Below are 15,609 nucleotides of genomic sequence, written 5' to 3' on the forward strand. Positions count from 1 at the left end.
ACTGCTTTTCTGCTAAGAGATAGAATCATAAATAGAATCATAGAATGGCCTAAGTTGAAAAGGACCATAGTGATTATCTAATTTCAACCCCCCTGCTGCGTGCAGGGTTGCCAACCACCAGACCAGGCTGCCCAGATCCACATCCAGCCTGGCCTTGAGTGCCTCCGGGGATGGGGCATCCAACAACCTCCTTGGGCAACCTGTTCCAGTGCCTCACCACCCCCTGTGTGAAAAACTTCCTCTTAATAAAAAGCTCTCCTAATAGAAACCGAGCTGATTTGTTTCCTTCCCTTCTAAACGCTCCATCTGCTTAGGAGAGGGAAGTGAGGAAGCAAAGGCAGCAGGGCTGGAGGTGAGCCCTTGCCAAGGGGAGGGGCAGGGCATAGCCAGGACCTCCCTCTTGGCAATCAGCAGCCCCCACTCCTCCCCATGGTCTGCCAGAGGGCTTGGTGTTGTTTCATACCATTCCACGTTTGCTTTCAGTATGATGGGATGTTTTGGGGTGGAAAGTTGTGCATCCTTAGAGATCAAAACTGATGTGGTCTTCTGAGACATGCAGTGGGCAAGGACAGAGCACTGCAGCCAGTAGCGGGGGAGGACCAGAGCGGTCTCTTGCAGCTTCAGGCTAGGTTTATCTCCACTTTAATAGAGCAAACTGTCTCACTGGAAAGCTGAAATCTATTTCAGGATAAACTGGAATTACTGTCTTATATCAAAGGACTTGGAAGCGTGCTCTGTGCTGCTGGGAAGGGTTCAGTGCTTCTTGTGGCCTGAAATAGGAAAAGATCTGAAATATCAGTGCTCAGAACTTCACGTACATTGCCAAAACTTTTCTAACCTTTTAACCCCAGCACAGGCACACACTCAAACTAGCACGTGCTTAACTGTGTCCTCCACTGCACTGGGGAGAGCAGCTCTTCAGCTCCTCCTCAACGTTAAGGAGCCCTGTCCCAGTTGAGCCATGGGCCTGGGACTGACAGTCACTGACAACTTCATGTTTCTGGGGACAAGCAGAGCAGCTGGGTACACTGCAACACGGGGTCTGCTGGAACTGCAGCATTCGGCTGCTACAAAATGTTAATCACCATGCTGGAGATGTGCATGGATTATCAGCCCTTGAAATCATGGAGAACTGAGGTTGTGGGAGGGATCTGGGGAAAGAGCCAGTTATCAAGATGGTTTGATTTTTATGGCATGAATCACACCATTTATTAAAATCGGGTTTTGTACTTTCTTAAGTCTCCTCAGTTCCTTGCAATTGACTTAAATCTAATGTTTTTATCTCTGCTGTGTATCAGCCTCCTTGCAGAAGAAAAGGCCATTTGGGCCCTATGAAGATCTCTGGATTTTGTGTTGGAATCAGAAGCTGAATAAAGATTTGCGTGGACATTGCAGTTTATAATTCAAATAGTTGGACAGAAGCTGTAGAGCAGCCAGGCACAAGGACTGCCAAAGTTGCAACATCAGGTGTTCATAGTCTGAGAAATGCCAAAATAAATAGGCTGATTTTTCTCTTCTTAACGGTAATGCAAATATGGAATGGCCATCCAAAAACTTTGATGATGAAATTTGAAAACTATGGATAAATGAGGCAGCATACAAATGATTGAACTCTATTATTTAAATGGCCAGTATTGGACATTATCCAAGAAGAGGTTCATTTTCATGTAACTCAGTAGAGGGTAGTTTATAGGAAATGAGAATATCAGCACTGCTTGTTGGTGTGAGACAATGCAGTGCTGGGGAAGGAGGATGCACAGGGCACCTAGATGCATCGTTCTGAGTCTATGCTTTTAGCACAGTGTGATTGTAGTCACCATTGCTAGGGGCTGAGGTGTATGAAAGGACAACTGTAAACAGAAGAAGGGGAGTGATGCTGTAAGGATGAGCATTTTGGCATTTTGGAAGATCTGGGTTTTAGTTAGGATAAAGAAGCTTTAAGGAGAACTGGAGGAAAAGTGAAAAATCAGCCCTAATTTAAGGGGCAATCATAAGCGATTCATCACTGTGAAGTGATGAAGCAAATCAATGATATGTTTGAGAGTTGCTTCATCACTTCACAGACTTCTTTACGAAGTTTTCTGAAAGGACCTTATGTAACTTTCCAGCAAAGATGTTACAAATTCCAGGGATTAGAAGCTAAATGTGTTCAATCTTGAGTTAAGTCTGTATTGCCTGGCATGGAAAGTTATGGGAACTGCTCATGAGTAGCCATTGCAGGCTGCTTCAAAGGAAGATTAAACTGTATTTTTGTGAGATTAGAAGACAGTTTTATAATTCTGCTTCTGGGAGAAACGTTGTGCCCTGTGTCTGCAGGAGATTAGACTGGTGAGTTGTGACTGAATCTCCAAAGCTTGCCAGCTGTGACCATGAATTAATGTTCATACCCTGCTCTCTTGGACCATTGTTATGATTTTGGAGGTTGCCAGTCACCATATATTTTTTATACTCCTTGGTACAATTTATTTCTGTTGCATAAAGGGCACATCGTAACATGAATGTGTTGACACATGAGCAATGATGAATTAAAATGGAATGAAACAAAACATGAAATCACCCCACACCTTTCTCTTTACATCACCTTCATCACGTACAAAACCAGATACTGATATTTTAAGACAAACCAGAGTGGGTGCAGGTTTCTCTGTGCTGCTCTGTCAAGGGCAGCGAGCTAACTGAGGAGCAGTGAGATCAGTCTTTACCTGGCAGCAGCAGCTTCCACAGAGGCACAGGAGCCTAAAGCACGAGCCTTGTCAGCCTCAGTAACATTATCTGCTGCTGCCTCTGAGTCAACCCTCTAGGTAACAACCTTAAAATTACCTTTGAAGAAGTCCCTTCTGAGCAAGTCTGTGCAGCCCTCCAAGCTTCCTGCAGTGGGCTTTGAAAATGTTTCCACTCCCACTTTTCTGTGCTGATCTCAGCAAAATGCTGGCTGCTGTGGCAGGGGAGTGAGCACTCCTGCCTGCTCTGCTGCCTCTTGGCCAGAGTGTACCAAGCCCAACAAAACCAGCCTTCTGTGCTCAGCATCCAGCATTCACATACGTGGGGCTTGTGCCAGCTGCTTTCCCCTAAGGCGAGAGCATGCGTGTCCATCCAGGAGCACTTCAGAGACAGCACTGCTGCCTGCCTCCCCCTCCTCGTGAATAAGTCAGAAAGCTGGCAATTCACACACATACAGAAGTCCCATGGGTCACACCAATAGATTTTGGTAAGGTATTTTATTTGATGTTGAAGGTACAAGGTTTGAGTTAAGTATGCCTGTTTATTTTTTAAGATTTAAGTATTACCTTTTAGTTAAGGAACGTGCATAGTTACATAGTGCTATACAAATGCATCATTTGCTCAAAATGAGGCTGCAAGCTATTGTTCCAACATTCTCATATGAAATGTGAACTATCAGTAGAAATGAAAAATTAAACTATGAAAATCACTGAGCGCTCCACACTGATATTACTTGTCATAAGCACCGGGGCTACAAAACATTTGTCATGCAAATTACATACAAATATACTACAACACAGAGTAATTGTTCTCATCTTTTCCACTTACCTCCGTTTATCGAATGAAAATTCACCCTTCTGTGGAGCAAAGTAGTTACAGGAGGAATGAATTATGCCAGTCTAAGACCTAAGCTTCACTATTCTAAGTATGTGATGTTACAGTATTTGAGTCAAAACAGGTATTGTTATTCCAAGATATGCTTCAGTGTCACAGCATAAAATAGACTCTGTTATGTAATTTCATGGTCAATAAATATTCTCCAATTTGAGTGCTTTATTATGTCTGCAACACAAGTGTGTGTTGGCCTCCAGTTATCATAATTTCTGAAGACTGTCGAGCACTTCAGTGAATGGCACAAACAGAATTGAACTGTTTTACTTAGGAGCAGTGGTGTCGTAATATTTAAAATGATCCAGAAACCATGCTGATAGTTGTCAGATGGCAGGCAGCTGGTAGCAGTAATTGTGCTTCCAGGTGAGTATTTGTAGGGCCCCCTTTCATTAACTATTATGAACCCAGTCTCAGGCTGACTGTGTGACACTTGTTTTTTAAAGTTTCGGGCAACTCTTTGAGATGTCAATATGAGAAAATTAAAAAAATGTGTTTTTTGAACATTTGCTTTGAGTTATTCTAATGCTGCGGCCTTATATTACTAGAATAGTTTTACTTGTTGTGTCAGTGGTCTGAAAGTGAGAGTGTTGGCTGGGAGGACCTTCTTATTAACTCTGCTTCTGCCAGCAAATCCTTTTGTGGATGTAGGCAAGTCTCCAAATCTCTCCTCCCCTATTTCCATTCTTCAAAAACAGTGATTGTCCATAAGTGCTGTTTTATAGTATTGTGTGCTATGTGTGTCCAAAGCAAGGAGCACAGCAGCAGTGTGTGCCTGCAATAATTAATTAAGGTGTCAGAATGCAGAAATCAATTGCTTCTAGGGGTAAATTGACTTAGTGAAGCTGTGTGGCCCCCAGAGGATACAAATGGCTGATTTGAGGAAACAGCAGTTTCAGCCTTGAAATGAAGCCCAGTAAAGCCATGTGGCACTGGCTGTTCTGATGCTCTCAGAAGGAATGAGCCAGGGTAGGTACTCCATTCTGTTGTGTACATAGTACTTAAAACATCACAGTTTGGCTGCCTGGCACATCCTTTTGTCTTCACTCCTGAAACAAAGGTAGAGCTTCACAAGAGGAGCAAAAGCAACATTGCAAAGAGCTATGTGCAAACTGCCAGGCAGCCTATGGCACACTGTGGGACTTGGGCAGAAGGTCACTATGGCAGCTTGGACACGAGCACATGCCATTTGGAAAGCTCCCGTGTCCTGATAATTCTTTGTGTCCCAAAGGCACAGTGTCCATCTGTGCAGTGTCCTGTCTCTGGCATTGGCGCAGGAAGCAAGAGACAAGCTCCTCTAGGCTTCTCTGCAAGATGGACATACAGTCTGACCCCATATGGCAGCTTCTGTGTCCATATGGAGGGCTGAGCCCTGGGCGCCACAGCAAGGTTTGGGCTCTTTCCTGTCTGAGTCACGATAGCTTACTTTGCTTCCCTGGCATGAACGTGGTCTCTGAGACCAGAAGCTGCTGTAGACGTCTGGGCTGTTTGCTCTTTGAGGCTGTTCCTGCAGCTCACAAGTGTCAGATGATGTACTGGCGGTGCATGTCTAAATACAGCCCTTTTTCCAAGGCTCTAACGTATGTGAAGCTCCAGGAACAAAATCTTAAGGCATTGAGAAGGGATGAATGGAAGAAGGAACATGCTGAGGAGTATAAAAGAAAGGATGAGCTCAGGAAACAGCTGAGAGCTGTGGGCTGGACCTCTGGTGCAGCATCCTGGGTTTTGCTGCCTTTGGAGCCCAGGTTCTAGGCAGATCTGAGAGCAAATTGACAACATAGTGTCTGGCAGAGGCTGAGGCCAAATGGCTGAGTCTTCTTCTGCAAGTGTCAGGCATGGCTGACCTCCGAGCGTGTACCTATGTTGTTGTTTATGCATTCCATGTAAATAAATACCTGAAACCTGAGTATGTGTTTCTATGATTCTGTGATTCTGTGATCAGCTCAGTGATCAGATGCAGTTTATAAACTGGGTAAATCCAGAATCTAGATAAGGTGTGTCCAACTCACAGCCTATGGGCTACATGTGGGCCTGGAGAGCTAGTAATGCAGCCCCACAAGATCACCAGCTTTTAACATTATTATGTATTTGATTAGTGTGTCTGCTAGTTCTAGGAGTTCCTTACGAGTATGGATGCTGATTTTAGGGACTTAATTGACTTTTCTGAAGTAAGTTGGCTAAGTTGGGGTAAAATGCCAAAAAGATTTTATGATTTGCTACATGAAATCAAGTCATTTATGGAATCAAAAGGAAAATTTACACCAGAACTTGAAGATGAAAGCTAGCTCACAGATTTAGCATTTTTGGTGGATTTGACTGCCTGTTTAAATGATTTAAACATGTGTTTTCAAAGTGAAAATAAATTTATCTGTGCCAACTTTCAAACCATAACGGTGTTCAAAATGAAACTGAAATCATGACAAGCTCACTGTATGGCAAATAATTTTATGCATTTTTATACGCTGGCTAAACACGTGGTGCTGCAAAAAATAGGCAGCTGTGCTTTCCAATCTGGTAAAGGAATTTCAGGATAGGTTTCAATATTTCAAAATATACAAAAACATTATTTTTTTTGTATATTTGCATCTCCATTTCATAGAATCATCATAGAATGGCCTGGGTTGAAGAGGACCACAGTGATCATCGAGTTTCAACCCCCACGCTTTGTGCAGGGTCACCAATCACTAGGCTGCTCAGAGCCACATCCAGCCTGGCCTTGAATGCCTCCAGGGATGCATTCAATGCATTTTCAGTCAACAAAAATACATTACCTGTGAATTTTCAAATGGTACACACAGAATCGGTGGTTAGACTAGATGATCTTGCAAGTTGTTTCCAACCTTGCGATTCTATGATTCTATGAATTGCAATCAGACATTCAAGTTAGAGAAAAAAATGATGATGTCTCTTCACCAGACTTTTATAAGCCCTCACTTCACAATCGCTCGTTATTCACAACACCTCTTTTGGCTGTATATACATTTGTGAGAAACTGTTTTCAAGGATGAAGAATAGGAAGAGTAAAATTAGGTCAAAATCTCTGATGAACACCTTCAGAACTCACTCAGAATTGTGACTACTACTATCAATCCAGATACTAATGCATTGGTTTCACAGAAACAGAGTCAAAATGCCTCTAGCATTATGTTTTTGTTGCCTTCTTTTTTTTTTTTTTTTTTTTTTTTTTATGTTTAAATAAAAATATCTAAAAATATATGTTTTTTAAATGATATACATTGACTATATTATATATTGTATACGTGGCCCAAAACTATTCCTCTTCACTCAGTGTGGCCCAGGCAAGCTAGAAGGTTGACACCCATGATCTAGATCCTTCATGGAAAAGGTCGACTGTGGGAAGTCATTTCTGTGGAACGAGGAGCTGAATGAAGGTGGAGAAAATGCAGGCAAAACCTCTACAGCAGCGGTGTGGGATCCTGCAGCAGTAATGCAGGGAGTGCTCAGGGGAGCTTTTCCACAATTCAGCACTGAAGCAGGCAGTGCATGTTGGGACCTGGACCAGCTCCATCCAGCTGCTGCATTTCACACCGCTATTAAGAGGCAGCTTCAGCACCAGCAACTGCGCAGACGTTGTGCTGCTGCTGCAGGCTGCAGGCACGCTGTGCTCGCCAGCAGCCTGGGATTTGCTCTTGGTGTCAAAACAGGTTGTCATTAAGACTTCTGTTCATTATGTTAGAAATGATTTTTGGCCAAGTGCCTGTTCCCAAACCTCGCGTATCCGGGCAAAGGAGAGGAAGCGAAATGCAGGAAGCGTCTGGGACACCGTGTCCATGGTGGCTGAGACAGAGGAAATGCACAGGTCTCGTTTTAATACTGCCCGTGGCTCTGAAAGACACAGGCAGTGTCTTTCCAAGACTGAGGCACTGGCATAGATCTAAGTGAGGGAGCTAAGTCTGCTCTAGGGACCAGCAGCACTTCATGGCATACAGGGTTGACGTGCTCCTCTTCTGAGCCTACAGCAGGGATAGGAGAGGGACAGGATGTTTGGATACGAGTGTCCAAGGCTCACTGCAGACGGCTGTGCTCGGATTTCAGTCCCACCAAACACCTCTATCCTTTTCTTTTCCCAGTGTCCAACAAGCACCATTTTATGGACAGCAATTTGCTCTACCAGTGCAGGATGAATTTCCGCCGGCGGCGGCGGCTGATGGAGCTGCTCACCGAGAAGTCTCGCCTGGTGCCAGAAAGCCACGACAGCCCCTTTTGCCTGCGCAAGCAGAACCATGACAACAGAAAACACACCAGTTTTCTGTCAGGTGACTCATCAGCTGCACTGCTCTCTGTAGAGTGACTGCATGGGGTGTTAAACGTCCTCCAGCACCCTTTCTGTGTGAGGGGTTTCACTGTTAACCTAAAAACAGTCATGTATCCCTGATTGCAGGGATTGTCTCAATTTACCCAATCTTTAGCTCTTGGCGTAGCTTTTGCTCTGGTATCAGTAGCACCTCAGTTGTTGATCAAAAATCAGTGTCTGTGAGCAAACAGAATGCGTTAAAATCACCGCAAGCCCAAAGTAATTTGCCCTGTATATTCAATGCTGATTTTGAGAAAGATAAGAGGAAGGAGGCCAGCAGTGTTTGTGTTTGCTGCACAGAAATATCAAGCAGGAACTGAAAGAATAAGTGGGAAATGGAATAACTTTTTCCCTATATTGAAATGCCTCCTAGAAGATCCTGCAGTGGGAGCAGTTTGGCCATTGTATTAGCTGAGGTATTACAATATTCATGCAGTGACCCTTTTATGTGTAACATGTTTACCCCTTAAGAAGGTGAAAGCACGGCTTACTGCTGGTGGTTTAAAGAATCCAAAGAACTGTGTTCAGTAATTGACACTGGTTCCCTTTCCCCCTCCGTTTTTGCAGTGAGCCCCACCAAGGAGATAAAGATCGTGTCGGCAGTGCGGAGGAGCAGCATGAGCAGCTGTGGCAGCAGTGGGTACTTCAGCAGCAGCCCCACGCTCAGCAGCAGCCCCCCGGTGCTCTGCAACCCCAAATCCGGTGAGCACCAACATCAGCTTTTGACGCACAGGAGATGGGTACAGGCATCTGTTTGGGAGAAGGGGATGTGAGGAATGCTCAGCATCTAGTCTAACTTTATCTTTTCAAGGGTAAATTAAAAATTCACTACATCATGAATGTGAGGGGGGACTATTAGCATCACCCAGCCTTGCTGAATGCAAGCCAGACGTCTGCCTCCTGTAATCTCAGCACCAAGCCCTTAATTGTGGCTGGAGCTACAGTTTATCTCCTAGAAGGACATGCAGCCAGACAGCCAGCTTCGCCTCTGCACTGCCAAGCCCTGGGCCAACCCAAACCTCCTCCTTGAGACATTCCTTTGGCGTAAGTCATGGGAGTGTTTAACTGTCCAGTGGCCACAGGAGTTGTTATGAAATAACACAGCTCAGAAGACAACAGCATCTAGAGCTGGAGGAAGCGTTGTTAGTGCCTGTCTGATGCCATTGCAATGCTTTCCTTTGTTTAGGTCTTACACAGGTCTGTTTGGGAAGGTAGAAATAGTGGTAAGGCTTGCTTTCTTTTTGAAAGGATTTCCTACCCCACAAAGGAAGGTTAAATGCACCCATTCTTCCACAGCTTGGTTAAAATTGTTTCTCATTGTACATCTGTGAAGGGGAAAACAGACTGCAATAGATATTGTTTCAACCCCCCTGTTTCCCTCAGAAGGAGCTCTGAGGTTCAAAGCCCATGCTGCCCTTTGTGCTCCCTGTTATTTTGGATTCAGTATGAATGTCCCCGTTCTGCTCTGAGTGGAGGCAAGCACACAACTGATGGGCAGGAGGTCATTTTGGGGCTTACTGTGTGTTTGGATGTGGGGACATTTCTGTCATTGTGTGAGGCATTTGGAGGTTGGTCTGTCCTACAGGAAGTTGGAAGGCAGGGGTGTTGCATGGGCAGAAGCATGCAGTGAAGGGCTGGTTGCTGCATCGCTGCTCAAGCAGTGTGGGGAGCGTTGTGCACAGGGAAAGGCTTCAGTGAATGCATATCTGTGTTGCTTTCAAAGGAGTGCTGCCATTTAAAGTCTCTGCTAACAGTAAACTGCTGCTGGGCATTCAGTGCCATCTTCCCACATGTTTGTCCCTCTATTCAAAGTGCCACAGCATTATGTCTTGGCAAAATACCTCTCAGGTATGTTACCAGAAAGGCTGTGACAGTGTTGGTAGTCTGAACCCTTTGGCCCCAGTACACCATTAATTACATCCTGGAAACATTTCTGGGACAGATAAAGCAGCATTCATGCGCTCTCCACAAACGTTTGTGATATCTGAAGCATGTCAGCTATTCCATTCACTTATGGCTTAATTATATGTGAAGTGTCAACCCATGCGTAGTGAGAACAAGTTTATTTTAATGCAACTGATTCTACAACACTGGAAGAAAAAGAAGCTGATGTTGCCCTTTCATACATTATTGTTTTCTTTTTTTAAACACAATCTGCCTTAGGGTAATTCCTCTTGTAGCACAAGTACAGATCCACACATCACCTCACATAGGTTAGCGTAAGGCTTGCAGATGTAAATGTTACGGAGGAATTCTTAATCCTCTGCTGGAGTATAAAATGACTTTTTCACCAACGGTTTCCTGCTACCCAGGATCAGAGCTTGTTGCTGAACTGCATGTTTATATAATAAATAGAAGGCGAGGCATCTTGTCAGATGAGTTCATTGCAGGGAGATCCTTTTATAAAAACAGGTCATGACTTGACCAGTCATATAGGAAAACAATTACCAAACAAGACTTCTGAGGGTATAATGAAGGAAAACACGCAGCATGTCCTGAGTGGATGGTTTATCTGATGCTGATCTGGGTGGCCCTGCTAGGCAGGGGGGTTGGAACTACATGATCCTTGAGGTCCCTTCCAACCCAGGTGATTCTGTGATTCTGTGATTCTGTGACGGTCGTCCAGGCTTTTTAAGATGAATGGATGTGCTTTGTAAGTAACTGGCTAAATGACCAGTTGCCAAAATCCACAGGGAAGAAAAAAAAATGACATATTGGTTTGTACACAGTAACTCTTCCTACTTCCATGAGCATCATTAGGAAACTCACGAATATCTCAGAATGCAATCTGGGAGAAATTTTAACTTTGACCTGTGGCTTAAAAGGCAGGCATCATCAAAATAATGAATTACTATAGGAATTCAATCCTAATTTGGAAGGTGAGATAGGCAAATGCAGTGAACTATTTATGTATTTCCATTGCCTTCCATCTTGTAAAGCATGTACAGACAGATAAGAATGATATGCAGAATTGTATTGACTTGGTTTGACATAACTTTACAGTTAGTTTATTTAGGGGAAAATTACACTATTGCACAGTGAAGTAGTGCAGAATCACTTTCAGAAGGTACTGGTAAATCACAGCCAGCTATAGACTGAATGGGCTCTGTCTGGATAGGAGGGCACTGGATGTCTGTGCTTACAATTGCAGAAATCTCTTTGTTGGGTTAATTCCTGAACCAACCAGCAGCAGTGCTGCACAACAAAGCCAACATTCCCTGTCTTCTGCCAGGGAAAATCCCCTCTCATTCCTAAACAAAACAAACCAGAAAAAAGGTTGGTGGAAAAAGTAGAGATTTGGAAGTGACAAGGACTTCTTGTTTTGGGAAGAGAAAGGCAGATTGCCAAGCTTTCTTGCATGCAGTATGACCTGTCTGAATTTTTTTGTTACTGAATTCTGGGATTCCAAACTGACTCAGATGAAATGTGCAAGAGAGCCTATCAGAAAAGCTTCTTCATGCCGTGCAGGTTGGCCACTTGTTTCAACAGTGGGCACAGGAGCAGCCACTTGTAATGCTTGTGGTCGTGTTCAGTGGATGCTGATTGCAGACAACAAAGTTTGTTGCCTGGACCCCCTGTTTTCCAAAGATCTCATTAGTGCTCAAAGTTATTCTGCAGACTTTTCCTTGGCTCTTCTGCTTATTTCAAGTAAGACTTCAAGAACTGAAGTGTGTATTGGATGTGGGACAGAAGGGCATTATGCTCCAACAGCTCCAGATGAATGTTTATATTGAATATTTATTTATGTATTCCTACAGTATTAAAGAGACCGGTGACTGCTGATGAGCTTTTGATGCCTGGAGCTCCATACGTCAGGAAAACTTTTACAGTATGTCTCTGGTCTTTTTTCTGTGCATTGTATGCCTAAGGTAATCCAAACAGACATTTTCTGAAGGGATAATTAGTGGTTATTTGCACTTGCTAAGGTTTGTACTTTTAAGTCCTGAAATGTGTTATCAGTACTGCCACACATTTCAGGACTGATTCTGTACTTGTTTATCCTGTCTTTATGTCATTGTAGTACTGCTGACTTAAATGGGTTGTGAAATTACATAAAGACACTAATATTTGTGTTACGCAAACTCGTCTAAACTTTGTGATCCTGGTACTACATCCACTGTAGGTTAACTACCCAAGATTAACTACCCAAACTGAAGTTTTTTTTTTCAGACTGTGATGGGAAAGGAATTTTGATTCAGTATTAGAGAAAGTCTTTGCAAAAAGACAGTTTTGTACCTGGTCAGTCATTGGAAAGCACTGCATTTTGCGGCCTCCTGGTTCAACAAAGGAAAAGTTTGTTGAAAGCAAAAGGCATAGTGCCTTTCCCATATCTTGTATAAGAGACTGTACACAGTTTTTGATAAAATATTATCATACAGTGTCCAATAAAAAGGAGTTGTCCTGAATTTAGATGTATCAGAGTGCTAGCTGTGCTCACCTCCTTCTTTTCTCTTTCAAGATCGTTGGCGATGCAGTTGGCTGGGGCTTTGTGGTGCGGGGCAGCAAGCCGTGCCACATCCAGGCTGTGGACCCCAGCGGGCCGGCAGCTGCAGCCGGCATGAAGGTGCGTGCTCAAAGAGGGATGCTTTACTGTGGTGTTTGGGCTTCTAGGTTAAGGTCTTGGGCTGCTTGTATTTGGACAGTAGGAGGTATTCTTGTTTCCTGGGCTGAGTGCCTTTCAGATTTAAGTGTTGATAATCATTTAATTCAGTTGCCTTTTGCCCTCTTCATACTTCATTTTTTCTGTCCTTGAGGTTCTTCATAGAATCACAGAATGGTTTGGTTTGGATGGGTCTCTAAGATCAGCTAGTTCCAACCCCACTGCAGTGGGCAGGGATAACTTCCAGTAGAACAGGATTTTCCAAATGTCCCATCCAACCTGGCACTGAAAAACTCCAGAAGTGGAAAATCTTCAAGTCACTTCTCCTGTGAAACTCAACTCTTCTTTCCAAGTAGCTTTCTTGATCTTCTTTTCTTTTTTTCGTTTCTTCTTTGCTTTTTTATTTTCACCTCTTTCCACCTCTGGACAGATTCTAGTCTCCCTGCCTTTTACTTATTTTCCTGTATACAAAGATGGAGCCAGAAATACAAGAAAGAAGGGGACAGACCTTTTATTGGGGTCTGTGGTGAGAAAACAAAGGGAATTGGTTTCAGTCTAAAAGAGATGAGATTTAAGGTTGGATATAAGGGAAATGTCTTTTACAGTGAGGGTGGTGAAGCACTGGAACAGGTTGCCCAGAGATGAAATGGAAGCCCTGTCCCTGGAGGCATTCAAGGTCAGGGTGGACCAGGCTCTGAGCAACCTGATCTAGCTGTGGATGTCCCTGTTCATTGCAGGAGAGTTGGACTAGCTGACTTGTAAGTATCCCTTTCAAATCTATGGATTCTCTGATTCTATGAAAATAATTGCAATACCTACTCCAGTGTCCAGGCTGCAGTGAGCAGCTTACATGATGTTTTTGATGTTTTCTTGTATCATAAAACTAAAAACTAAGGTTTCACATGTACTCCATGAGTAGCTCAGACTCCTCTTAATTTTATCCTGCCTTCTAATCCATCTCACTCACTCATGTATTCCCACCCATTTGACATTGCTTCCTGATCTGCCCATTGCACAATGCAGGACGCACCATAGCATCTCTGCAAGCAATGTACAATAGGGGTTTCTCCCCTTTGGGTGCTGATTTTTTATGAAACTTGCAAGAATGTTTTGTCTTTGAAGCTTTCACTTCTCTTGAATAAGGGCAGCGAAAACCTTTGGAGGCTGCAGAGCCTGTTGGTACAGGCAGCACCTGACACATTCTGCTGGCAAACAGCTTGATTTGTAAGGGAACTGGATTTTTCAATATGTTTTATAAAATACATAAATTAAACATGCATTTACAATTTTCATATGAAGGATACTGGTTTTGAAAAGTAATCTTGTCTAAAATATACAGGGCTTAAATTTAAAAATGGTAAATGTATTCATGTGTGTTCTCGTTTCTTAAATTGGGAATATTAGTAATTTGCATCATCTTCTAGGCTCAGAATTTAGAAGCCAGCACTAGATTAGGTCTGTTGTGAAACTTGACTCATAAAAATAACACTGTGGTGCCTTAGGTATAGAGATTTTGCTTCTGAACTTTGCAGCTTAGAGCTACATTGAGCACTGAATATATTTACTGCACTTTGGAAGCGTTCAAGAAACATTTAGATGTTGCACTAAGGGATGTGGTTTAGCAGGAAAATATTAGTGATAGGTGAATGATTGGACTGGATCATCTTGGAGATCTTTCTAACCAGGATGATTCTATGATTCTGTGCAGTGGGCTTTGGGTTTGTTTTTGCTTTTGATTTTGTGCTGACAGCCCTGTAACTATGTAGTAGTTGGACATTTGAGTTAAGCCAGATTTTGTTTATATATTGCACCTCTGGTATTGGTTTTATTTGACAAACCATAGAATCACAGAATCACTCAGTTTGGAAAAGACCTTAAAGATCATCGAGTCCAACCACAACCTAACCATGCTAACCTAACTAACAGCCCTCCACTAAATCATGTCCCTGAGCATCACATCCAAATGGTTTTTAAACACATCCAGGGATGCTGACTCAACCACCTTCCTGGAGAGCCTATTCCAGTGCTTGACAACCTAAACTTACCCTGGCACAACTTGAGGCCATTTCCCCTCGTCCTGTCACCTGTCACCAGTGAGAAGAGACCAACTCCGCTCTCACTGTAAGAACCTTTCAGATATTGGAAGAGAGCAATAAGGTCTCCCCTCAGCCTCCTTTTCCCCAGGCTGAACAGCCTCAGTTCCTTCAGTCTCTCCTCATAGGGCGTATTCTCCAAGTCCTTCACAAGCATTGTTGCTCTTCTTTGAACCTGCTCCAGCCCACTCTTTGTGCAGTCCCTGATGGGATTTTAGCTGTTTACCTGATCCACTCACAACATAAGAATGTAGAAGACTGCCTGTCCTGGTGGGAGTAAATGGTATTTTAGACAGTAAAACTGGAGTATATCACCCCGATTTTGCATGAAGGATAGATTTGATTATTTGCAAAGGTGCTATCTTTGTATAAAACACTTTGTGAGAACAGAATTGTGAGTGGAACATTCTGGCTATGTATTAGAAGGCACCAAATGTTGCATTTTTTAAAATGCCTTTAGCCCCAGACAAGGATATGCCAGTTTCCTTTGAAAATAAGGTGTTGTTTTTTTTTTAAAGTGTTTAAGTGTTGCAGTAGATATGTAAATTATATTTCAGTATCTGCTTTTTTTAAATATATGTCTCTTAATCCATCTGTTTATAGCACTCTTCAATATGGCAGATTTAAAGGAGTCATATCACCATGACAATTCCTTGAACATAAAACTTCCTTTGGGTGGGAGCTGCAGCTGGGGCACTATGAAGACAGGCTATTGGGCATAGTAACTCCTGGTGGCCCAGAGTAGGAGGCTTTTGTCTGCCAATCCTGCATGGCACCAAAGAAGCTCTAACACGGAAAGTTGGCTTTGATGAAAGGGCAAGAATTTGAAGAAGAGCCAAGTCTTGGCGTTGCAGTTTGTAGAAAAGTTTTTGGCAGTAGCAGCAGGGTTTTTCCTCCTAAGGAGATGAATCCAGTATAATCATTTCTGGAAGCATCTTTGTTTGTAAAGCTTGTGATTTTTTACTTATCTCTCTTGGATAGCATTATATGCC

The 15,609-nt window shown here is 43.2% G+C and overlaps 1 protein-coding gene across 4 annotated transcripts in view; it reads left to right on the forward strand.

Moving 5' to 3' along the window:
- The window catches only part of DEPTOR (DEP domain containing MTOR interacting protein), a 95,861-nt gene that overhangs the window by 65,063 nt on the left and 15,189 nt on the right, over positions 1-15,609 (forward strand). For all 4 annotated transcript variants that reach the window (XM_052703643.1, XM_052703641.1, XM_052703642.1 and 1 more), the window contains 4 exons: positions 7,701-7,886; positions 8,492-8,626; positions 11,683-11,753; positions 12,384-12,488. In XM_052703643.1, coding sequence (XP_052559603.1) covers positions 7,701-7,886; positions 8,492-8,626; positions 11,683-11,753; positions 12,384-12,488 — 497 coding nt within the window. The remainder of the gene's footprint in view (positions 1-7,700; positions 7,887-8,491; positions 8,627-11,682; positions 11,754-12,383; positions 12,489-15,609) is intronic.

Source organism: Tympanuchus pallidicinctus, unplaced genomic scaffold (genome assembly GCF_026119805.1).
Source record: "Tympanuchus pallidicinctus isolate F22 unplaced genomic scaffold, pur_lepc_1.0 scaffold5, whole genome shotgun sequence".
NCBI lineage: Eukaryota > Metazoa > Chordata > Aves > Galliformes > Phasianidae > Tympanuchus > Tympanuchus pallidicinctus.